At 38.8% G+C, this 26,343-nt stretch overlaps 1 protein-coding gene and 1 long non-coding RNA gene across 2 annotated transcripts; both read left to right on the top strand.

The window, feature by feature from the left end:
* Positions 1 to 11,928: 11,928 nt before the first annotated feature.
* On the top strand, positions 11,929 to 13,177 carry LOC138889642 (uncharacterized mitochondrial protein AtMg00860-like). The gene is made up of 2 exons (XM_070172975.1): positions 11,929 to 12,291; positions 12,830 to 13,177. Exons 1-2 carry the CDS (start codon positions 11,929 to 11,931, stop codon positions 13,175 to 13,177), a joined length of 711 nt encoding a protein of 236 aa, XP_070029076.1.
* A 4,219-nt stretch (positions 13,178 to 17,396) lies between these two features.
* LOC138889011 (uncharacterized) lies at positions 17,397 to 19,411 on the top strand. The gene is made up of 2 exons (XR_011406555.1): positions 17,397 to 18,684; positions 19,152 to 19,411. It is a non-coding gene; the product is annotated as an uncharacterized lncRNA (long non-coding RNA).
* Positions 19,412 to 26,343: the final 6,932 nt, after the last annotated feature.

Here is a 26,343-nt window from a genome sequence, read left to right as displayed (position 1 = left end):
TGTTACTATATTTCTCAGTCTTGGATAATGCCTTCGGTTGTGTATAGGGACAGCATGATAAAAATGGGAGAAAGGAACAGGCCATCTACTACTTAAGCAAGAAGTTCATGCCATATGAGGCCAAGTATACTTTGATAGAATGCACTTGTTGCGCTCTGGCTTGGATTGCCTAGAAACTAAGGCATTATATGTTGACATACACTATGCATCTGATATCTCGGCTCGAACTGCTCAAGTATATCTTCCAGAAGCCGATGCCTATTAGAAAGCTAGCTAAATGGCAAATTTTCCTCAGCAAATTTGACGTTGTATACATAACTCAGAAGGCTATGGGAAAGCTTTATCCGACCACCTCGCAGAGAATCCGTTGGATGGGGATTACGAGCCACTTACTATGTATTTTCCTAATGAAGGAGTGTTGTTTGTTAGAGAAGATATTGGAGAATCGTATCCTGGATGGAGAATGTTTTTCGATGGAGTAGCAAACTTCAAAGGGGTCGGAATTAGGGCAGTCTTGATTTCGGAATCTGGACAACACTATCCAACATCGGCAAAGATAAAGATTCCCTTGTACCAATAATATGGTTGAATATGAAGCGTGCATCCTTGGGCTCAGAATGGTAGTCGATATAAACGTTAAATAAATTTTGGTCATAGGGAATTCCGATCTATTAATACACCAAATTCAAGGGGAATTGTCCACCAAGAATGTTAAGGTACTTCCGTATTTGCGCTGTGTGAAGGAGATATGCAAGAGGTGCACGAAGATTGAGTTCAAGCACGTCCCAAAGATTAAAATGAGTTCATTAACGCCCTTGTAACCCTATCATCTATGATTCATCATCCAAACAAGAACTACATCGACCCTATCGAGGTAGAGATCAGGGATCAACATGTTTACTGCTTCTAGGTAGATGAAGAACCAGATGGTAAACCAAGGTATCACGATATCAGGAAATTCCTTGCAACCAGAGAATACCCAGAGAATGCTACTAATAGTCAAAAGAGAGCCCTCAAGAGGCTGGCAAACCCTTTTTTTCTCAACGGGGAAGTCATGTATAGGAGGACCCCAGATTTAGATTTGTTGAGATGTGTAGACATTGTCGAGGCAACCAGGCTATTGGAGGAAATACATGTTGGAATGTGCGGACCCCACATGAATGGGTTCATATTATCCAAGAAGATCTTGAGAGCTAGATACTTTTGGATGAGTATAGAAAGTGATAGTATCCACTACGTATAGAAGTGTCACTAGTTCCAGGTCCACGGGGATTTCATCCGAGTTCTGCCAAATGAATTAAACGTAATGGGTTCACCCTAGTCGTTCGCCGCTTGGGGCATGGATGTGAATTGACCTATAGAGCCTGCCACATTAAATGGACATCGCTTCATCAATGGGTCGAGGCATCTACTCACAAGGTCGTCACAAAGAAAGTAGTGGTAGATTTCATCCGGAACAACATCGTCTGCAGATTTGGAATACCGAAATCTGTCAGTACTGACAATGCCTCTAACCTCAAAAGCAACCTCATGAGATAAATCTGCGAGGCAGCCAACAAGAATATCAATAGAATTTTACAGAAAATAGTGGACAATCAAAGACAATGGCACGAGAAACTATCTTTTGCCTTACTAGGTAATCGGGCCACTGTGAGGACATCTACTAGGGAAACACCGTACATGTTGTATACATCACTGAAGATGTGATACCTGCAGAGGTCAAAATACCACCTTTAAGGGTCATTCAAGAGACAAAATTAGACGACGCAAAATGGATAGGGGTCAGACAGGAGCAACTTATGCTCATTGATGAGAAAAGAATGGATGCAGTATGCCATGGTCAGCTATATCAGAATACGATGGCCAGTGCATTTAACAAAAGAGTGAAACCTCTCCAGTTCGCACTCGGAGCAGTTGGTCTTGATGAAAATCTTTCCCCACCAAGAGGAAGCAAAAGGAAAGTTCGTACCAACCTAGAAAGGTCCTTACGTGGTTTATCGAGCACTGTCGGGTAGAGCTCTAATCTTGGAAGAAATGGATGGAAGAATCAACACGAAGCCTATCAACTCAGACACAATCAAGAGATACTACATCTGAAGATAGATAGAGTAGGGTTTTGATGTAACAAAACTACGTTCAACCTGGCTTCCCATGGAGAGATATATAGGCAATCCATGTAGGGTTCGGTCCCCCCTCCTTTTGTAATAGAAAAATCAAGTATCACTTTGTATGTTGCTCTGGAACTACGCCGACTTGATTTCCTTAGAAAGGAATACATATGCAATCCTCATTGGATTCAGTCGTCTTTTGTAATTGTACTAAGTCTTGCCCGATTCCAGTTCGATACGTAGGCAGTCTGAATCAAACTCAGCCATTTTCATTCTTAAGCTCATCATTTTGCATCTATTGTAATCGAACTATGCTTTAGCTTGATTCCATTTGGATACATAGGCTACATGAGTCAGGATCAGTCATCTTCATCACATTTTATCATAATCCATTAACTATTTTCAAAACTGTTTCCATTTTGGATACGTAGGCAACTTGAAAAGGGTTCGGTCACAACCTTAGGAAAACCTTTGTATTGCATTAGATCGAATTAGGATGCAGTCGCAATGCCAAGCAACCGCGTTGTCAGAATCATCATGGAAGATCAACATTAACAAGACAAAGTTTTCAAGAATATATGCTCGCGTGCGGAGAACCTTTCATAACATGTCATAATCCAGAACGACGACATTTGCTTTTAAAAACAAAATTTTTAAAATGTTTTCTAAAAAATACAGTAATTTGTTCCACCTACCGAACTTCGTGGTGCAACCATGTCAAAGGCTGGGGCATACCAATACTGTGGTCACAGAAACCAACTTCTCCACCCCACTAAGAATATTTCTTTAAGTGCAGGGTCAAGAGGGAGCAAGGAAGCACTAAGACAACAATTGGAAAATTGACAGATCTGCCATCTTCCTAAGATTACCTCTCTTTCTCGTTTTTACTTGGACTTTTCTGGTACATCTAAGGCTAATCTTTGAATATTTTGCAGGTACCTTGAAGTCAGATTTCTAATACGGAAAAAACCTATATATAGCAAAATTGTCTGCTCAAACAATCGGAGCACCTTGTACAAAACGGACTGTTGGCTTCATTAATGGAAGCCCTGTATATAGGAAATCGCCTGCTCAACAAATCGGAGAACCTTGTACAAACGAGCCATCGTCTTCACCAATTGAAGTTTTGTATATAGAACATCGTCTTCACAAATTGTCAGCTCAATCGATCAGAGCGCCTTGTACAAATCGAACATCGGCTTCGCCAATCAGACCCTTGTATATATCAACTGTTCATCTCACCAACAAAAAATTTGCATTGCCAATACGTCGCAATGAATGCCAGAATAGATAGTCGCAAACCTCGTCACCGACGTTCTGCCAATCGATGGCCGCAACTTAGCTTCATAGTCAAGAGTGTCTCTTAGGCATGATTTTATTTCATTTGCTATTACTTTGAATGTTTTGACGTTTTCTCATGCAGCTTCAGGCATGATTACGTTTTTTCACTCCCAAGCAGAGATTACTTTACATTTCAGTGCAAAGCTCTCCCAACAAGCAGAGAAGCACTCCACAAATCAAGCTCTCCCAAAAAGCAAAGACATTTCTCAATGCAAAGCTCTCCCAACAAGCAGAGATGTGCTCTATAAATCAAGCTCTCCCAACAAGCGGAGATAATTTTCAAATACTCTGATAGCTGTGGAACGGTACACAATCCGTCTAACAAATCAAGTCAAGATCAAGTATCTCATCATCCCAATCCCAAATAACAGTTCATCGGCAGCCATGCATCATCATTCCTACATTATTTACTTCGCATACTAATATATTCTGTATTGCAATATATGGTATGCATGTATTTCATTTGTATCAAACCATAGTGCTATGAGGGACAGCAAACCCATTAGCGGTCCAAGGATTAAAGTCCAAGCACAAAATGATCGGTAAAACTCAAAAAATTTCAAATCCTTCAAATCAAACCGCAAACTTCAAGCTATCATGAATGTCCAATCCTTTGTCCCGCCGCATCGTTATAATACAATACTGGGGCAATTCCTGCGAGAATTGCTTCCTCAAAAAATCTTCACTCCAAAACTACATGAGGCTTAATCCTCGTTACGCCCGGTGTATGTAAGAAATTCAAAGCCAGAATTCGGCCCTAATCTCTGAAAAATTCTTCCCAAAATCCTCCCAGATTCTTCCTTAACTCAATCTTGCAACTCATAATCTTCATGCCACTCCTGCAATGCATGCCTAAAGTCGGAACCAAATTCGCTTTGGTTCAATTTCTTTGCCCGAAAACTCTTTCATCGTCTCCGGTCAAAGAGGGCAGTTGTTGACGGCCAATTTTGACCCTCCCTTTTAAAATTAATTTATTTATACTTAATAATTTATAGTAAATATTTTTGAAAGTATTTTCTAGTAATAAATACCTATTTCTAAAATTAATTAATTATTAGTTTTGAGAATAATCACTCGGCATCTGTATTATGTAGTTATAAATATACTTATCATTGTTTAGATTATTAAAATAAAGTGCACCATATAAGTTTTATAATTAATTTAATGATTCATTTCCCAATTTTAACTAAACAAAGTCACTATGTTAATAATTCAAAGTTAGTGTCATAATTTAGGAGATAAAGTATTTTACAAATAATTGAAATAATTAGTAGTATATTCGATAATTATGATTTTACTATATTTTATTGAAAATTATTAAGTTTATTTAAATTAATTTCAAAAGGGATTAAAAGACAAAAGGCTACAATTGCAAATCTCCAATTAAACTTAAAGTGACTATTCTTTAAACTAATTTTGGCCCAGTGCAGGAGCCCAGTCCAAAAATACCCAACCCAAACAACCCCTTCAATCCATGTTGGCAATCCTTGCCATTACTTTTGAACCAATCACTACATGCCACATCACCGCCCCATCCCCTCACAAAAGAAACACAATTGATCTGAGCAATCCATCCCACAGATCAACGACTCTAAATTTTTTTCTCTATTTTCCTTTTTATTTTAGTAACCCAGCGAGCTTATCTTGACTGTTGAAACCAATGAATCTAACGGCCCTCAAATTTCGTCCATAAAAAGCGTTTAATCTCAAATTATCAGGACCATTGGTCTCAAGATCAATGGCCCAAATCCTATCTCTCAAACATAACTCAGAGACGGCCACCCCATCTCCCTAAACCCTAACCATTTTTCTTTTTACCATGCCGCCTCTCTTTCCTTCTCCTCTCTATTTTCTCTCATCTTTTCGAACCCTATCAGTCATGGAGCCTTGCACAACTAAGTGCAAGGTCACAAACCCTTCACCAAATCGTCCTTTCTTGATTCTTCGTCCCTAAATCCTGCTGATTTTCCCTTTTTTCTCTTCAAATCTGAGACACATGTCACTGCCAGTAAAGTTGAAGCAACCATTTCGTCTTTGTTCTTTCAAATCCAACTTGTAGAATCGTTTGCTTTGTCCCTAGGTTGTGAGATTAAATTCAAAAGCCCCAATTTAAAACCCTGGACCTAAATGACGAAACTTCATTTGTCTAATTTCCCTACTCACTTTTTCAAATCAAAGCATGCATGGCTATTATCTCCAGTCTCATCATTAATATTCGTTGTCCGGAGGTCAAACGAAGTGACCTATGGACAGTGGAGCTTTGACTAATGGACTCTCATTCTCAACGGTTGAATCCTTCAACCTTGTGCCTAGGTAAAGTTCTCAATGTTTTCCCCCTGTATTTCTCTAATTTTACCCGCCTTGATATCATTATCATTCTTTCATCACTCTCCACTATATAACTTGAATCTACTGAAATTCTAAAGGCTTTGAAGCCACTATAAATAGGAGCCTTAAATGATATTACCAAGAACACCAAGAACACCTAACAAAAGCAGAAAATCAATATAGTAGTATTTTAGAAAATCTTCAACTAAGGCTAAGTTCTTACTCGATTTCTGCTTTGGTTCTGAGTTACTCATTGGTTGAAGTTTTGAGTCCTTGGATCCTAAACGGCTAAACAAATTCTTATTTGTTCTGCTGCCCTAGAGAAGGTCAGTATACCTTCACCCCTTCTCTTTGATACTTGAATACCATGAACATGTTGTTGCCTTCTGTTAATTGTATATGATCATGATGTTTGTCATAGTATACAAATGTTATTTTCAGTTCATGATAATGTTTTGTTAATTTATGGTCACTTGTTATGCTCCTAAGTATCTTTAATCAGTATTGATTAAGTTGTTATGTGACCTCAATGACTTTCATTTCCGAATTCCAACAATCTACACGATTAAATTTTCTTAATGTGCCTTAATGACTTCTCATGTTCATCTAGACTCCATAGTTTCCATTGATGATTCTGGTGTGATCTCTATAAACTATTTTCCTGCATCGTGTTACTTTGTAGTCTAAGATTATTTGTTGATAATTCTAACTAGGATAAACTTGAGAGTACATAGTTTAATCCTTTACCAATTAACTCAAGCATGAGAACTTTAAGTGTTTAAGTATCCTCCTTCTCTATATCAAATGTCTGTTAACTCTAAGAGTAACTTTCTGAGTTATCATTATGATAGTATTATGTTTATATCTAACTGTTTGTTGCGTGTATATGAGACAGTCTTATAAATCTGAACTTTTATAACCCTTCTGTATGTATATTCTGTTAAGATTAAGTTGTCCTTTTTTCATAAAAATAAGTCAACGTTATGTTATAGTTGAATGGTAATTGTTGTTAAGTTGAACATAGCTGCATCATGTTTATATGTAACTCTCAGCTGAGTTAAACCTGCTTAGTACATGACTCTTTATGTCTGTAATCTCCTTTATGACATTGTTGACTTTGTGAAGTTTAACCTTTCTTTGCAAGATCATTTAAAGCATCTATGTATAGTTAATTTTAAATGTTGTATATACCTCTGTTTGTCTTCATGATCCCTACTTTGTTTTGAAATTACACTTAGTCCTCTCTTTTCCTACTGATGAACTGAGCTCAATCTGTAAACCTTAATAGAACTTCTTATTTGCTACTGCCTAGACATAATGGTTTGCCTAAGGTTAATACTATTACGAGGATGTGATCTTATTGAGCACCTTTAAGAACTCCGTGTTTGAATATGTAACCTAGTCATGCTATAAATCCTGATCATGTTCTGGTATCTTTGATAACACCTGTAAAGGCTACCTGATTATGACTGTTTTGTCTGGATCCTTTTTGGTATTTTTTTTAAGAGTTCCAAGTAGTGTTGTTAGTGTATACATGTGCTAGTGGCAAGACCTAAGCTAATCAATCCATAATTAGTCTGCCATGGCAGAGATGTCTATATTTATGTGTTGCTGCATATCTAAACTATGTGCTCTTTACCTATCAGTTGAGTGTGATTCCAAGTATGTAGATCATTAACAGTAATGCTACAATGTTTCTGCCCCATCCCCATATGTGTTTGAAATCTTACTTTCAGACTTATTCAATATGCGCATCATTCATTTAGTATGAGAAATGATGTTATAAAAAATGAAACTATTCTTGTGTCTTTATGCTATTTTGTTAAAAGAGAAGTATACTTCAATGGTAGGTTATATTGTGGCAGTTGGTTTTCATAGAAAGAACCTCATTGGAACTTAAACCCATAAGGAAAAATGAATCGTTAGTGGTTAATGGTATTTGGGATTAGAGTTTAACTCTAGGTTGAGATGCTCTCCTCGACACAAGCATTGCCCTAGGCCTTGAGACCCTTAGGAACTTTGAAGTGTCAGGGAGATTCAAAGGGGGCATTGACCATGAGTAGAACTCTCTCCTTAGCCCTTAATTAAATGACGCTTGTTATTCTTTAGGGTTTAGTGTTTAATGACAACGAAATATTTTCAGTGTAAATCATTTGCTATATATAATCACCACATTAGTATAAGTTTCTCATAGTATTTGAGTATCTCTAGTTTGTTATATTTTTCTCTAATCATTTGTTTATATTTTTTATACATGGTTGAACATGCAGAATATATATCTAATGATCTTATCTTCTTTTATTTTTCTAAACATGTACATTTGTTTGGCCCAAGTCCAGCATTGTCGTATTTTCTGGAAAACCTGAAGTCAGTCGTAGCCGTTCCTTCACTGTTGGGCCTGCGTCTTTGAGGCCCAAATACCAGAGTCCAGTCCTCTCCCTCTAAATTCCTTTATCATTAACTGTTTCGTTACCTTAGTCTACTGCCTTGTTACACTTTGTTGCACTTTGTTGTTGTTATTCTATCTGACATACATATAATATTTATATATTGGATTGAATGCTTTATCTTATACCTTAAGTCATACAAAATATAGACAAGCCTTAAATAATATAGGATTAAAAAAGAATTAGTTAGTGACTAATCCCCATTCGCTAATTACAATCTCTTTATACAAATACTATATTTTTTCTTACCTTGTCTTAAAGATTTTGAAGCCCAAATCTTAGCAAAACGGCAGCCACACCTTTCCAAAAGGAAAATCAGATAAGAAACGCAAGTTTTATCTCCAAAAGAGAATCAAATTATTTCGAAAATATGAAGTATAGTCCCCCCCAAAAGGATTTTCAAAAATGACTTTTTCTTCAAGTCTAAAAGATCAAGGTACATTTAGGCCTACTCATGTTTTATGATTAAGTGTTTAATTTAGTTCCCACTTTCACATACTTTCTTAAAAATAAACATTCTACATCTTTTTTAAAAAGTTCTTTTCAAGTATACATGCACTAATGTTATTTTCCTCTATAAATTTGTACCCTTTAAAACTACACCCTCCCTTTGTAAGAATTATGTCCTAATATACAGTAAGCCATATCTCTAAAACACTGGTTAAGGCATAGTATAAATAATTGATTCTAAATTTAGTCTAAGTCCTATGGAGCTACCTCAAGTAGATTTTAAGGGGTTCCTAACACTTTCCCCTTAGAAGAACAAGAACCATTACCCATAATCTCATTGTTGGCTTGCCTAGCGGCGACGTGGGGTGCCATCACGGCCTATAAGGGAAATTGGGTCGTGAGAACATGGTACCAGAGCACTAGGTTCACGTAGGTCTCACAAGTTATGAGCAGGCCTAATAGATTCTTAAGGATCGGTGCGGAGACATTCGTACTTATCTTCGAGAGGCTATAGGGTGTTAGGAAACTACTCTTTATTCATCACCTATCGTGCAGTTGATATTGTACTAAGCATCTTTCTCTTTATCCCTCACAGATGGTGAGAACGCGCGTAGTGGATGTTCCAGACCATGGAGGAGCTTATCCTCTATTTCTAGAGGCCGAGGTAGAGATCGAGGGAGGGCTCCAGCTCATGGTAGAGGATGAGGATGTCCTAGAGTTGCTCTAGTGATGCCACCAGTGGATCTAATGGAGGATCCTTCTATTGAGGAGAAGGGGGAGGTGCCTGCAGCGGATTTTATGTCCACACCAGGATTCCAGGAGGTCATGGCCCATATGCTGTGGTTCATGGATTCTATGACTCAGCCTGATTTATTTCTAGTAGACCCAGCCATATCTCAGGCGGGAGGGGGAGTACAGACCCATATCGCTCAGGCTCCTAGGCATGTAGCTGTCGTATATTAGACCCCGGGCGCGCTACCCATGGGCAGAGCCCAGCAAGCTATAGCAGCTATACATAAGCCCAGCCAGCTGTAGCAGTTATACGTGAGCCCAGACCAGTTGCGGCCGGCGAGCTGTAGAAGCTATTGGATAGATGGACCAGGCTTCATCCTCCTATCTTTGGAGGTGAGTGACATGAGGATCCCTAGGACATTATTGATCAATGCAGGTATAAACTGCACAACATGATGATATTGGAGTCCTACTCGGTGAACTTTACTACTTTTTAGGTGGAGGGCCTATAGGTGTTGGCAGTCATATCTTCTCAGCAGACCAGAAGGTTCTCCTCCCTTGACTTGGGACCAGTTCACACATATTTTTCTAGATAGGTATATCCCACCCTCTCAGAGGGAAGAGTCGTGGTTTCAGTTCGAGCAACTCCAACAGGGTCAGATATCAGTGACCGACTATGAGGCGAGGTTTTCTAAGTTGTCTCGCCATGCACTTATGATACTCCCCACAAATGTAGAGAGAGTGCATAGGTTTGTTGTAGGTTTACACTCTGGTATCTAGGATACTATGGCCCGAGCGATGGTTATGGGGACTTCTTATGAGCTATTTGTAGAGATAGCTCGAAGGATCAAGGGTGTTCATCAACGGAGCCGAGTGCAGGTGCCGAGGGACAAGAGGTCCATTATTCCAGAGGGTTTAGTGGTGCTCCGTCTGGGGGTAGAAGTCAGTTTTGGGAGAGGTCAGCCTAGCAGGCCCACATATCCAGCATCGCCGCCTTCCCAAGGTGCTCTAGTGCGGCCCTATTTCAGTGCCATTCTAGGGAGATCCTACCATCCACCAACTATTCAGGGTTCCTCCAGTCGTTATTCAGGCCATCAGGGTTAAGTCTTCAGGTCAGCAGCCCACCGCTCCGAGAGGATATTACAAGTGCGGGGATCTTAGCCACATGAAGAGGTTTTGCCCCAGGCTTCAAGGCAAGGCAGTGCAGCAGAGTCATCAGCCTATGATTACAGCACCAGCCGTCACACCAGCCGTCCGGCGACCCAGAGGCAAAGGGCAGGTGGGTAGGGTATTCCTAGAGGTGGAGCCCAATTTGGTGGAGGCCAGGCAAGTGGAGGCAAACCAGGTGCAGGCCAGTCAGGTAGAGGCCAGTCAGTCGGCGCTCCAACTAAGTTCTATGCTTCTCTAGCCAGACCGATGTAGTGGCCTCAGATGTTGTGATCACAGGTATTATTTCTATCTATGTCAACGATGCTTCGATGCTATTTGATCTACGGTCTACGTACTCATATGTTTCATCTCTATTTTTGCATTTTCTGGGTGTTCCTCGCGAGTCCTTGGGTACTCCTATATATGTGTCCATGCCAATGGGCGATTCTGTTGTTGTGGATCGGATCTATCGGTCCTGTGTCGTGACTTTATGTTGTTATGAGACTAGAGAGGAACTTCTGTTGCTTAATATGATTGACTTTAAGGTCATCCTAGGCATGGATTGGTTGTCTCCATATTACGCCATCCTTGATTCCTATGCCAAGACTGTTACCTTGGCGATGCCAAAGTTGTCTAGATTGGAATGGAAGGGTTCGTCTATCAGTGCACCTAGTCAGATTATCTCTTTTATAAAGGCTTAACACATGGTCAAGAAGGGTTATGTGGCTTATCTAGCTTATGTTAGGGATATGACTGCAAAGACTCCGGCGATTGATTCAACGCCCATGGTCCAGCAGTCCTCCGATGTGTTTCCTTTTGATCTACCAGGCATGCTATTAGATCGTGATATCGATTTCTGTATTGGTTTAGCTCCTGGTACCCAGCCTATCTCTATTCCACCATACCACATGGCTCCAAATGAGTTGAAGGAATTGAAATAACAACTTAAGAAGTTGCTAGCATAGGAGTTCATCATGCCGAGTGTGTTGCCTTGGGGTACACCGGTGTTATTCATGAAGAATAAAGATGGGACTATGCGGATGTGCATTAATTACCGCCAATTGAAAAAAGTTACCATTAAGAACAAGTAACCATTACAGCGTATTGATGATTTGTTTGACTAGTTGCAATGTGCCAGGGTGTTCTCTAAGATCAATTTTAGATTGGGTTACCATCAGTTGAGGATTCGTGATTCGGATGTTCCGAAAACAGCTTTCCGGACTAGATATGGCCTCTATGAGTTTCTAATGATGTCTTTCGGCTTGACTAACACCCCAGTGGCATTTATGGATTTGATGAACCGGGTGTTCAGGCCATAAATTGATTTGTTTGTCATTGTCTTCATTGATGCCATTTTGATCTACTCGCGCAGCATGGAGGAGCACGAGAAGCATTTGAGAGTGGTGCTTCAAACCTTGAGGGAACAGAAGCTATATGTTAAGTTCTCCAAGTGTGAGTTCTGGTTAGATTCTGTGGCATTCTTGGAGCATGTTATATCAGGCGAGGGTATTAAGGTAGATCTCAGGAATATCGAGGCAATTCAGAGTTGGCCTCGTCCTACCACGACGATTGAGATCAGGAGCTTATTGGGGCTAGCGGGTTATTATCGTCAGTTTGTGGAGGGCTTCCCATCTATTACAGCACCTTTGACTAGATTGACCCAGAAGGGTGCTCCGTTTTGGTGGTCCGATGATTGCGAAGCAAACTTTCAGAAGCTCAAGACATCTTTGACTATGGTATCAGTTCTAGTATTTCCTTCCAGTTCAGGGATGTATACTATCTGTTGCGATACTTCATGCATTGGCTTGGTTTATGTATTGATGTAGGAGGGCGAGTTATTGCATATGTTTCATGTCAGCTGAAGCTCCGCAAGAAGAATTACCCCGTACATAATTTAGTGTTGGCCCCGCTAGTTCATGCTCTCAGGATCTGGAGGCATTATCTTTATGGGGTGTCCTGTGAGGATTACACCGATCATTGTAGCTTGCAGTAGTTGTTCAAGCAGAGGGATCTCAATTTGAGGTAGTGCAGGTGGCTTGAGTTACTAAAAGATTATGATTTCACCATCCTTTATCATTCGGTCAAGACGAATATGGTTGCAGATGCCCTGAGCAGAAAAGCAGAGAGTATGGGTAGTTGGTATTCATTGCAGTAGAGGAGAGGCCATTAGCTTTCGACATCCAGTCCTTGGCTAACAGACTTGTGAGATTGGATATTTCAGAGCCCAGTTGAGTTCTTGCATACATCATCGCTCAGTCTTCATTATTCGAGTAGATCAAGGCTCGTCAGTTTGATGATCTGCACATGTTGGTTCTTAGGGAGGCGGTACTGCAGGGTGGTGACAAGGAGGCTACTATCGGTGAGGATGGTGTTCTACGACTTCAGGGTCGCCTATATGTTCCTAATATTGATAGCTTGAGGAAGAAGATTCTAAGGAAGCACACAGTTCTTGGTATTCTATTCATCCATACGAAGATGTATCATGACCTAAGGCAGCATTATTGGTGGCAGCGAATGAAGAAGGACATAGTCGAGTATGTAACGAGGTGCCTAAATTGCCAACAGTTTAAGTATGAGCACCAAAGGCCAGGTGGCCTATTCCAGCAGATGACTATACTGTAGTGGAAAAGGGAGCACATTATTATGGACTTTGTAGTTTGGTTGTCGTGGACCTTGAGGAAGTTTGATGTAGTTTGGGTCATTGTCGACAGGTTGACCAAGTAGACACACTTCATTCCGGTTGTGACTATGTATTATTCAGAAGGTTGGCCTAGATTTATATTCAGGAGATTGATTGGTTGCATGGTGTGCCTATTTCTATCATTTCAGATAGAGGCCCTCAGTTTACTTCGCATTTCTAAAGGGCAGTACAGAGTGAGTTGGGGACCTGGGTAGAGCTCAGTAAAGCCTTTCATCTGCAGGCCGACGGGCAGTTGGAGCGGACGGTTCAGATCTTGAAGGATATGCTCAGAGCATGTGTGATTGACTTCGGAGGGCAGTGGGACCAATTCTTGCCTTTGGTTGAGTTTGCTTACAACAACAGTTATTAGTTCAACATCGAGATGGCTCCATTTAAGGCTTTATATGGTTGGCAATGTCTTTTGCCCATTGGATGGTTTGAGCCCGGCGAGGCTAAGTTATATGGTACCGATCTGGTGAAGGATGCCTTGGAAAAGGTAAAGTTGATTCAGTAGCGACTATGCACAATACAGTCCAGACAAAAGAGTTACGCATATCAAAAGGCACGTGATCTATCATTTATGGTGGTGAGAAGGTTGTCTTGAAATTCTCACCGATGAAGGGAATCATGAGGTTAGGGAAGAAGGGCAAGTTGAGCCCAAGTTTTATAGGTCCATTTAAGGTGTTGAGACGAGTTGGGGAGGTTGTTTATGAGCTTGCCTTGCCTCCCAATCTATCGAGAGTTCATCGGGTTTTCCACGTGTCTATGCTCCGGAGGTATCATGCCGACAGGTCGCATATGTTAGATTACAGCACGGTTTAGCTAGATGAGAGCCTAGGTTATGACGAGGAGCCAGTTGCCATTGTTGACAGGTAGGTTCGCCAGTTGAGATCCAAGAAGATTTTTGTGGTAAAAGTTGAGGAGGTGACTTGGGAGACCGGGGAGGACATGCGGAGCATATATCCACACTTGTTCGGCACTCTAGGTACGATTCTAGACCCGTTCAAAGACAAACATTTGTTTAAGAGGTGGGAATATAACGACCTGACCGGTTGTTTTACTTTCTAGATCCTCGTTCCCCTAAATAAGACCCCCCGCGTATGTGTTTTTACTATTTTATTACTTGCAAGGATGGTTAGTTCAAGATTTGTGAGTGTTCGGGTTGAAATCGGAACACTTAGTTCCTTAATATTAACTTTAAAGGGTTAGGTTTGACTTAGGTCAACATTTTTAGTGAACGACCTCGGAATCGGGATCTGACGGTCCCAATACATACTTATGATGATTCTGTACTTAGGCGTATGTTCGGATTTGGTTCTGGATGACCCGGGAGTGGTTCGACGCATAAAGTTGAAAGTTGGCGCAATGAAAGTTTTAAAGTTCTTTAAATTTTGTTTAGAGTAGGTTTTGGAGTTATCAAGGTTCGTTTGGGATTCCGAGCCCATAAATAGTTCTGTATGGTGATTTAAGACTTGCACACAAAATTTGGTGTCTTTCCGAGTAGTTTAAGTATCATTCGACGCGTTCAGATCAAGTTGGAAGAATTTTAAGTTCATAAGTTGATTCGATTTGCTTTGGGGTGTGCTTCTTAGTTTTGGTGTTGTTTTCCATATTTCGAGAGGTCGAGCAAGTCCATTTAATGATTTCGAACTTGTGGGTAAGTTTGGATGAGGCCTTGGGGGCCTGGATACCATTTGAACGATGCGCAGAACTCGTTTGGACTTGGAAGAAGTTGTTGAAGCAGCAGGGCTTCTAGTGCGTTCGCACCTACGAAGGACTGGCCGCAGGTGCGGCACCGTAGAAGTGGCTCGTTGGTCGCAGGTGCGCATTTGGGCTATGTGGGATGAGTCCACAAGTGCGGACATGCGGGCGTAGATGTGCGACCGCAGAAGGGGGCAAGGTCGTAGGTGCGGCTCGTACGACGCAGGAGCGGGCTCGCTGATGTGGAGCTACAGAAGAGGAAATTGCTGGGCAGCAAGGTTCATTTAAGACGGGACTTAGGCCATTTTTGGTTCATTTATTTCACTTCTTGGGCGATTTTGGATTTTTTGGAGAGGGGTTTTTTCATCTAACTATTAAAGGTAAGTAATTTCTATCCAATGTAAGTTAAATACATAGATTAAGGGTAGATTTTAACCTGAAAAAAATTGTGAAAATTATGAGTTTAGTTGAAAAACCAATGTTTTGATTAAAATGTGATTTAACCACGAAAATGATTATGGAATTGGGTGAAAATAATATATTTGAGTTCGTGAGATTATGGGTAACAATTATCTTTGAAAATTTCTGGAATCCGGGCACGTGGGCCCGGGGTGAATTTTAGGAATCTTTCAATTTGGATTGGGTAATTACTCCAATAGTTAAATTATGAAATTTTGAGTATATATTGATTTATTTATATAATATTTGGCTAGTTTCGGATTGTTTGGCACCAAGTTGAGGATTTAGAGCGTATTTGTGGACCGGAAGTGAGTTTGAGAACGAGGTAAGTCTCTTGCCTAACCTTGTAAGAGGGAACTCATCCCCCTAGATATATATTTTTTTGTGAATTACTTGTATGGGGAGCTACATACGCACTAAGTGACGAGAGTCCGTGCATAGCTATATTCCATGAGATGTTTGGGTAGTCTTAGGTTTACATCATGCTTTAATTATACTATCATATTTGTTATGCATATTAATTATCTTGAATAGAGCTGATACTAGAGAATTTAACGTTGAAACATCCAAGTTAGATTTCTTATTTTCGGGAAAAAATTGATGAATATTTAATAACTCTTATAAATCCATGTTCTCTCGCTTCGCAAGTACTTTGGCGAACGAGGTAAGCTTCCTTATTCTCATGGGAGTGGGTCGTTCGCCTCGGCAGGTTAATAGATGCATCTATGATTCGTGTCATTTGACCCTCAGCAGTGCATACAGTATATAAATGGGATCGGGTCGTACGACCTCGGTATAAATCGTGCGTGATAATACTCGGAGCCTAAGCATACTTGATATTATCTTATGGCTTGAGAGCAAAAATTAACTTGGAATTTACTATTAGTTGAAGAATTATTTACTCACCGCTTGTTATTGAGTTACTATTATTGTTTACATGATCCATGCTTATTTAGATTTTCTATATTTTATTTGTTGGCCCATAGTAAGTGTCGATGTCGATCCCTCGTCACTGCTTCTTCGAGGTTAGACTGGATACTTACTGGGTACACGTTGCTTATGTACTCACGCTATACTTCTGCACTAATCGTGTAGGATCTGAGGCAAGTACATCTGGCAGTCGTCCCAGCACGCACCCTTGGTACCCCGAGACTTAGTGATGAGTTGCTTTTTGAGCCCGTTCTGCAGCACCCGGAGTCTCTCTTAGTATTTAGTTTCTGTCTATTCTATTTCAGACATTAGTTTAGAGTTTTCTATATTCTACTAGTAGCTCATACACTTGTGACACCAGGTCTTGGAATTATGCCAGCAGACACGTGATAAATTTTGAGTATTTATTTCACTACACTTGTCTTATAATGATTTACACTTTATTTTATTAAATTTCTCATTTCTTACTTATTTAATAATTAAAAATCAACCATTTTTAAAATGTTAAAAAGAATAATACATGGCTAGTTCACCGTTGGCTTGCCTAGCGGCAACGTTGGGCGCCATCACAGCCTATAAGGAAAATTGGGTCGTGACTATAGTTGTATTTAACTAGGTAAGAGTGATGTATGAAAGTTGTAGATAAGTTGTAAATAAGTTGAATACTATATAATTAGCTGTATGAAATTTATTTTTAGCATGTATATTATTGTAGATATATCAAATTTTGTATTAAATTTGTATGAAATTTATTTTTAATTCGTATGTTGTTGTACCATACATTAATATTTTCTTAAAATAGGTAATTATGACAAAGAGAGAGAAGAGTTGCGCAAATTATGGCTTAAAATAGGTAACACACAACTGGAAAGGATCTTATTTAGAGGGAAAGACAATTTAAACTTCGTCCCTGCAATTATGCCTTTTTTCAAATGAAGAATCCCCTAATTTAAGACACTAATAATGGATCATATATAAATTGTAAAAAAAAAAAATTATTTAGGGCGGATAATATATAAAATTTGAAAAGTTTTAGTAAATAAGTTTCAAATACACCGTGGAAAGGAAACAATACCTAATTGAAAACCGCTTTAAAACCCAGTGGAAGATTTGATTGTCAGTTTGAAAGTGATCGTTATATTGACAATTTCAATTGTCAATACAATATGACTTCACAACAACTGACTAGTGATAGACTTTAAAATCTAATCAATTGAGAAATGGTGGAATCAAAACCTAGGAAGGAAGGGCCAAATGAGATATACCCGATGATGATGATGATGAGACACCGTTATCGGCGCAGAAGAGGCCCAAAGGAGGATGCTCCCTTTGCAATCCAACCGATTCTGACGACGACTCAGATGAAGATTCGAATCCAGTGTTTGCTTCTCCTTTTTATGTTTTCTTCTGCGCATTTTGCTAATTGTCAAGCCTTTGATTAGTCTGAATCTAAAAATTTATTATTTTTATTCCTTTTTTCCCTGATAATATGTTTCATTATCCATGAATATGATTTAGATGAATGTACATATATTTTATTTTATTTTAGGTCTAACATTGTTGATCTTGTGATACTCTGCTCATACTGAAATCGAGCTCTACCTTTCGCCGTGCTCCTATTAGTGGTAGAAATTTAATAATAGTCAGATTTACAAGTAGTGATTCAAAAATAGCCACGATTTCAAAAGTAATAGAAATTTAGTCAGTTTTCATGTAAAGATAAATTTGAACAAAAATATTGTTCAAAATCCGGGAAATTACTCCAGTATATTATACTGGAGTTTCAGTATAATATACTGATTCAGCATAATATACTAGAGATCAGTGCTCCAATCTCCAGTATATTATACTGGAACTTTCTGCGTGTTGGAGTTCCAACATAATATACTAGAAGTGTGCACCGATCTCCAGTATATTATGCTGGAACTTTTCGTGTTCAATAAAATAGTGGCTATTTTTTAATGACTTTATAAACGTTAGTTATTTTTGAATGATCAGTCCGAAAACTTCATGCTATTTTTACCCTATTAGTAGCAATCATTAACATATTATGGACTATGGGCCCTAAGTTTTGGTAGAAATTATTTTTGGTTCCTTTGGCATCAATTCTTTGATCCCGTTGTTGGCCCCCTTTTCCCTTTTAATTGACTGGTTTGTTCCCTATGACAGTATTTTAGCTTCCTGTGATTCAATTTATTTTGGAGAGATTTATCCAATTCTATCGTGATCTCTCTTCTTTCTTCCAATTTGGATACATCTCATCATTATTACCTTGTCTGAAAGGGGTTTGACTTGGATGACTATCCCGGTGGGTCTATGCTAGGTGGATTAGTAACACTTCAGGAGTTCAGTACCTGGGGTGAGCTAATGATGGAACTGTGGACTGTGCTATCCAGGAATATAATGAGAAAACACTCCGTTCCAATTTATGTGAACCTATTTGACTGGGTACGAAATTTAAGAAAAAATGAAGACTTTTGGAGTCTGTGGTCCTAAACAAGTCAAAAAGGGGCCCAGAGTATTTGTGTGGTTATAAAAGTTTCTCATTAATGGTAGAATTGTAAGTTTAAGTAAAATTGTTTCCAAATTTAGAAAGGGATCATTCTTTTGGAACGGATAAAAAAGGAAATAGGTTCACATAAACTGGAACGGAGAGAATACTATTTTTTGAAGTTGAGAAAGTAAATTTTATACTGTCAGGGTGGGAACAATTTTTCATGTCTGTTAAGGCGGTGCTTATATTATTAGCCTTCTTCAATTTTCTTTTTTGACATTTGTTCTGAATTTGATCGATTGTTGTGTTCCATGTCTTGCTTGGTCTTTCAGGAGTTATACTTGCCATGCTCTCTGTTCTTGGATCAGTTGGTTTCTTCAATGCAGCAGGTGTAAAATTAAGAAAAAATTACAAGAAAATACACATGACTTCACACCATAACAAAAAATGGCTCATGTTTTTAAGTTTTATCCAACCTAGCTCATATTGTACATATTTTGAAAGCACTAGCAAATTCAAAACTTGTATTCTTACAACCATTGCTTCTAAAAGCTATGGAGTTAAATATGTGTTCTCACAACCATTATTTTCACTCTCTCTTCTTCTTACATCTTCAACATATGCTTCAAAGGGCCGTCCACCATTGCTGCTTCTTACCTTGTGTCACCTGGTTGCAATGTAAGAAAATTGAAGAGTAGAAGTCCACCATTGAAGGCCATTCAAAGTTTTGCTTTCGAAAATAGGATTTTTTTGATTTTGTTAGTTGTTTGGATTGGGTGTTGTTTCAGTTGATTGAAAATATCAAAAGGAGTTCAAAATTTAAATTAAATGATTTGGAATAGATTTGAGTTAAATTTAGAAAAGACGCAAAGAAGAAGACGAAGTCAGTTTTTTGTATAATCTTGTATAATAGTATATATGAGTGTATAAACACATCTTATACACTATTATACACCTATATACAAGCGTCTGTAGATGAACTTCTTCGACGATTTTCAATTGCAAATCTTGTTCAAAATCAGTCCAAATCTCCGTTAAATTACTTCAAATTTTATATACAACCTCCTTATCTATTTCTAACAAGTCTAAATAACACCCACTCTAAATTTCTCACAAAATCAAATTCAAAATTTAAACCCACATGTTTAAGCTTGTTAAAAATATTAATCCTCCGCAGGGTGTCTAACAAATGCTCTCGGCGCACGATAAGCCAAGGAAGGCTAACGTGCACCATTGATAGTAAGGAGACACAAACAAGCAGCTCCGGTGACTGTTGCTATAACACCGGTGAACTCAGCGATGCAGACTCTCACTCTGTTAACTTTGGAAGCTTTCTACCAACTAGATTCCAACCAATTCAAGAGGAAAAGGAGCTAAGTGTGGATGAGGAAGGGAACAATAATCAATGGAACAGTACAAATACTGTTACAGAGAAGGAAGCTCAAAAATGTAAGGATTAATTGCCAACCAGTCCAAAACGATTGCAATTTTCTGAAGCTGGATCTTCAAAGCCATCTCCAGATCCAGATGTCATAGCAACAACAGAGGTAGGGAAGGAGAAGGTCGTGCATGTAAAGGAGCTTAGACAGTAGAATCGTAACTCTCAGATGGGGATGAGGTTGGAGTATGTTCCACCAAGTCATAGAGAGGGTAAGGTTGTCATTCAAATAGAGGAAGAAGATGTAAGTGAGCTAAATGAATATTGGACGACTGCTCTAATTAGATATGTACTTGGTGATACTCCGTATAAGAAATATATGGAGAACTATGTAAAATCGGTGTGGGATTTTATCACTAAACCCCAAATTCTATATCACCAAGATGGATATTATGTGTTTCGGTTCACAACAGTAGAGGAAAGAGATACAGTCGTGCAAACAGGGCCATACTCATATCATAACAAGCCATTTATTTTGCAAAACTGGGAAAGAGATTTACACTTTGATCCTAAATATATCACTACAATTCCTTTGTGGATTCATTTTCGAGTCTATCAGTTGGGTATTGGACTACTGATGCATTAAGTAAGGTGGCTAGTGTTGTAGGTTTACCAATGTACACAGACAAATTTATAGCAGAACTGAATAAAATCTCCTATGCTAGAGTGCTTGTGAAAGTTGACATTACAAAGCCATTAGTGGAGAATGTTGAGATTGTAACTCCCACTGGTACTCGATAGCAGGAAATATTATATGAATGGAGGCCAAATTTCTATAGTGAATGCTTACATTTTGGTCATGATATCTTTGAGTGGTGGAAGTCAACCAAACATCATGAAGATACTGAATTCAAGGCCCCTAAAAGAAGAAGTAGAGGCAGAAGGAGGAAAGTTATTAAGGAATGGAAGCCAAAAACTCAGCAGGAACAAGAAGAGAGGATTGGAGAGGTGATTGAAGTACAACCTCCAACAGAAATTGACAAAGGAAAGCAGAACACAGCAGATGAATCAGACCAAAGGAGCATGATGATACAAAGGAAGGAAGATAGTGAAAGGCAGAATACTCTAGTTGTTCAGCAGGCTATAAATGGTGAGGCTAACACTTCTAATAGATTCACAACATGGGCAAATTTCTATACAAGGAGGGGTGATGAACTCTGATCCTATACAAAAACCACCATGATTATAAGTACTTAGAACATAAGAATAAGCCCTATAAGCAGAAGGAACTAAGAATCTTTCTGCAAAAGAATAAAATAGATATCTTAGGAAGTCTAGAGACCAGAGTAAAGGAAAAGAGGGCAAAAAATATCTTGTATAAGGTAGCAAAGGATTGGGGTTATTGTTGTAACTATTCAAAGGCTGAAAATGGGAGAATATGGGTGTTATGGAAGACCACTTTGATAGTGTCGCGCCCCCTTTCTCCCTCTTTGCATCGGAGATCGGGTTTATGACATTTTTTGGGTATAGGACAACTCATTCCTTTTGGGAACTGGGTTTTGCATTTGAAGAGTCGCCACCTAATGATTTAAGGTGCATTAAGACACCTATAGGGTTCACTTCTAAGTTTGTTTGATAACCAGAGATTGGGTAAGGGCTTGAAATTATCCTAAGGAGAAGGTGTTAGTCACCCCTCAGGATCCACTAGTGTGGTTCCCGACCGGACAGTTTTTTGTGAATTTGTGCAATTTAGCAAACAAACAGGTATAGGCTCAAATACTAGGGGATTTAAACACATAAGAGTTTGAAAACAGTTAGAAGGCGAATTTTGAAAAGAAAGAGTTATAGTTGTACAAATACTTGAAAATATATAAAAGAGAAAAGAGGGGTCCTAGGTTTATTTATAATATTGATCACGTCAATGCGATACCCGATATGACACTCCTCAGAATAGGGGATACACGAGGTATTAGTGCACCGGTCATCATATCCATATCTACCATCCCCACCCCGTTAAGGTATTAAATCGCAAATTGGTCTCAACCACTATAACATCCTATTACCTGTCTCATTCCTATCAGTCTCGGAGGAACTTAGGACTACTATTCCTAAAGGGGAGGGATATTAGGCTGACTATAGGTTTCAAAAGGTGAAAAATCTAAGGCAACATACAAAAACACATAATACTGCACATTAGGGGAAGCATGTAAACAAATAAAAGGCTCATGTATACCTCCTCAAGCAAAACACTTAAATAGCATGACTTAAACATATATTTTGGGTTTGAATTTAAAACTACTAAAGGCGACGAGAGTTTTAATTGTTGAAGCAGACCAGTTTATTACATAACTCAGATAAGAAGTCTGAATCAGGTCTGTCTGCTGGTTGTAGCAATTACTAATTAACAAAGGCGGATTCAGTTTTATTGTTGTTATCACCCAAGGCTTGCCTAAGTGTTCGGGTGAGATCCTATAAACATGATATCTATTACTAATTCAGAATGTGGCAAAGCAGTAACCATTTTAAAACAAACGATTTGAGATCCTACAGGTATGCTTTCTAAACCGTATTAGTAGAAGGTGAGAGAGTTGTTTAAAAACTAGTTGAGAACAGCATGAATTAGGCTAATTTTAAACTAGACTGGATTCAGATCCTATAGGCATGATATCTATTATTGGTGATTTAATTCCTATAAACATGATATCTAGTTGAACGTGTAATGAAGCAGGCAGAATTTACTCGTAATTCCTATAGGCATGATTTCTATAAAAGGGTATTGATTTTAAACTACTGGACATAATGCCATATGATAACCAGTTAGATCCTACGAACATGATGTCTAAGTGTGGTAATGCAGAATCTAAGACAAGTCCTCTAGACATGTTCTCTAAATGCAGAGTTAAACATGCAGAATTTAAACGTGTCCTATAGATAGGTTCTCTAAATGCAGAGTTAAGCATGCAGACTTTAGGTCCTATAGATAGGTTCTCTAAATGCAGAGTTAAACATGCAGACTTTAGGTCCTATAGGCATATTCTCTAGATGTAGAACATGCAGAATTTTAGTGAAAATAGATCTTATCGGTATGATATTTAAATTGTAGAGTTAAATATGCAGCATTTTAGGTCCTATAGGCATGATATCTACCCATAAGCATGCACAATTACCTAGCCCTTTTCACTAGCCAAACCCCAACGTTTATTACAAATTATTACAAACTAAATAACGAATTACATCAGAACAGAGTAAAAAAAAAGTTACAACCAGAGGAAGCTTGATTCTTGACTTCCTCTCTAAGTTACAGAATAAACCACCTCAAATGCCATTTGTTTCAAAGCCTTTCTCAGACCTGGGTGTGTCAAAGTTCCCCAAGGGTCTCAACGGACCCCGGGCAGTGCTTACACCCAAGTTTGCATAACCAGACAGGAATGAGTGCAGTGTGGAAGGGCCGACCCGTATGTGTCCCAATTCAGAGGGAGCTCATGAGTCCCAAGGCAAGGCTCACACAAGAGGGTCAGAACCTAAGTCTAAGAGTATAGTGGAAGTGCAAGAGCAGAGAGTTGTTTAAAAATGGGTTGAGAATAGTAAGAGGGTAAAGGTAATTTAAAAAACAGTAGTAATAAAGTTAACACTACAGAATCAGCATTTTGATACAAAGGGGTCAGGGGTTTGGGAGTTCATTACATGGAGCATATGACCTTAGGTGGGGTCAGGTTTTGGACATGCACAACAATAGATGATGCTGGCATGCCCATAAACCAACCAGAGAATACAACACATAGAGGGGATATGAAGGATATGACCCTAGGGAGGGTCAGGTTTGGGTCATGCACAACAATGCCTAATGCTGACATGCCCTCAAACCAACCAAAGAATACAAACACATATGGGATATGGGGGTTTAGGATTCATAAGTCATAATAAATGACTGACAGAACTCATACATAAGGAAAAACATTAATTCATAAGGGAAAGGGGTAGATTACAACATGCTTAATAATGGAACTTGATTAAACACAAGCAGGAAACAGGCAAGAGTGCAAGAAAGTGTAAAGAAACATGTTGTATTGATGCTGAAGATTAATTAGAACATACCAGTAAAGAAGCAAATGCAGAAAGAAAGTAAGCAAATTTCCCCATAGCCTAGCCTTGGCTTTCAGCCGGCTAGATAAGGCAGCAACACAAGTAGTAACAGAGAAAACCGAGTTTTGAGTGAAGTATGTGTTCTGAACTCAAGTGTTCGTGTCTTTGAAAGAAGAGGGTGCATGGTATTTATAGTTTTTAAAACATGTGAGAAATAAGGTAATAAGTAAAGTTTTAATACAAATATGGAAACAACAACAGTCAGAATCAATTAACCAAGTGATTCCCCTTTAATCAAGAGATCACTTGTTTAATGGGGGTAACAGATTCAAAAAATAAGGAAAGACGAATCAGTTTGTAGGCAGAATGATTATTGCCATAAAAGGGGTAGTAAAAGCATTAAGTAAGCCATCAGGTCTAAGTACAGAAATATGCTTATTTTGGAAAAGGATTCAGTAAGGCAAAATATCATAATAAAGGAAAAGAATCAATTAACTTTAAATAGGCGAGTGAAATTAGAGTTCATAAAAGAAATGTTCTGAAATCAGTCACAAGATCAAGATCAATCAAGGAAGTAACATGCTTCTGCACTTTAGTATTTAAACAGAGTGAGTAGAGATACCAGACATGTGAGGCTAAACCTATTGGCAAAAGAAACAACATACAAAAATAGGCATAAGGTTCAGTAGTAAAGCAAACATTCGAAGCATAGTAATCAAGTAGGTCAAGTCACATTGAGTAAACAATGGAGAAAAGAAAGTATCAGAAACATGCAAAGGTCTCACAGTAGCAGACGAGAAAACCTTTTGAAAAGTTAGGGTTTCAAGCACAGTCGAGTTTTAAAGATAATAAAACCCAGAATCAAAGGAATCACATAAAGAAAAAGAGATTCTGAAACAAGGAACTTCAAGTCGAATCAGGTATTCAAACGAACAGTTTCAGACCAAGACATAGGTTTTTTTCCAACAATGGTCGAGCTTAAAAGATGATAAACAAATAAATCGGACAAAAACTTAGCCAAACGAGCACTCATATAACAAACAGCCAATATTATAATTATATGCAATTTTGCTTTAAAAAATACTAAATAAATTTGTATAAACAATGCAAAAATTATCTTAGATATATTTTAGCATAATGTAAAAGTCCAATAAACGAATTACAAAAAATAATAATTTTGGAAATAATTATTGGGTTTTATGGATAAAAAATAGAGAAATAAATTGGTTTAAAATCTTTAAAAATTAAGGAAAAATAATAAAATACATGGACATACTTATATATATGCATATACATGTTATTTTAAAGGTATTTTCATATTACAAAATATATAGAGAAAAATTGGGTATCAACAGCTGCCTCTCTTTACCCGGGAAGGATGAAAGAATTGTCGGGTAAAGATATGATGACCAATTTTGACCGAACGAAATGGTTCGAAGAAGTTAGGCCGTGCCCTGGCTACTGAGCTGCCTACATATCCTTGGTTTTACAGGAATTAGGCCATATGTAGTTTAGGATCCGTCGGCAGAGTATGCTGATGGAGACTCTTCAAGAACGGACGCAATACCCAAGATGGGGTGAGTGGGCGTCTTGCAAGGACGGTTAAGGTTTGATATAGCTACGGGAGCTGGAGCGGGCTTGCTCCTACCGGGATGGTCGTTGCTTGCCGGTATACCTGCAATTAGAAACAATACAGGCGTATATTGTGCATGAATTTAAACATGATGCAAGTTCTCGTCGGACCATGAATGTTGTCTTTGGACGGTTAGGATGACGTCCTTTAGACCATGATGTCCTGGGCCATAAAGCGTGCAATAGGGATTCGCATGCCATAAAATGATGCTCTCGGGCTATGAGGATGGTGCCTCTGAACCATAACGCCTTTGAATAATGATATGCAAAAGATTAAAAAAGGGATCCTCGGGCCATGACATGGTGTTCTCGGGCTATGAAAATGGTGCCTCCGAATGATGACGCCTTTGGATAATTTGGCGATCTTTCATCCCATGAGATGCAGTATGTGGCGATCTTTCAGCCTATGAAATGTGGTATGAGGCGATCTT

The sequence above is a fragment of the Nicotiana sylvestris genome, chromosome 4 (assembly GCF_000393655.2).
Source record: "Nicotiana sylvestris chromosome 4, ASM39365v2, whole genome shotgun sequence".
Classification (NCBI taxonomy): domain Eukaryota; kingdom Viridiplantae; phylum Streptophyta; class Magnoliopsida; order Solanales; family Solanaceae; genus Nicotiana; species Nicotiana sylvestris.
The sequence above is the reverse complement of the archived record's forward strand: the minus strand, read 5'-3'. Positions and strand labels throughout refer to the sequence as shown.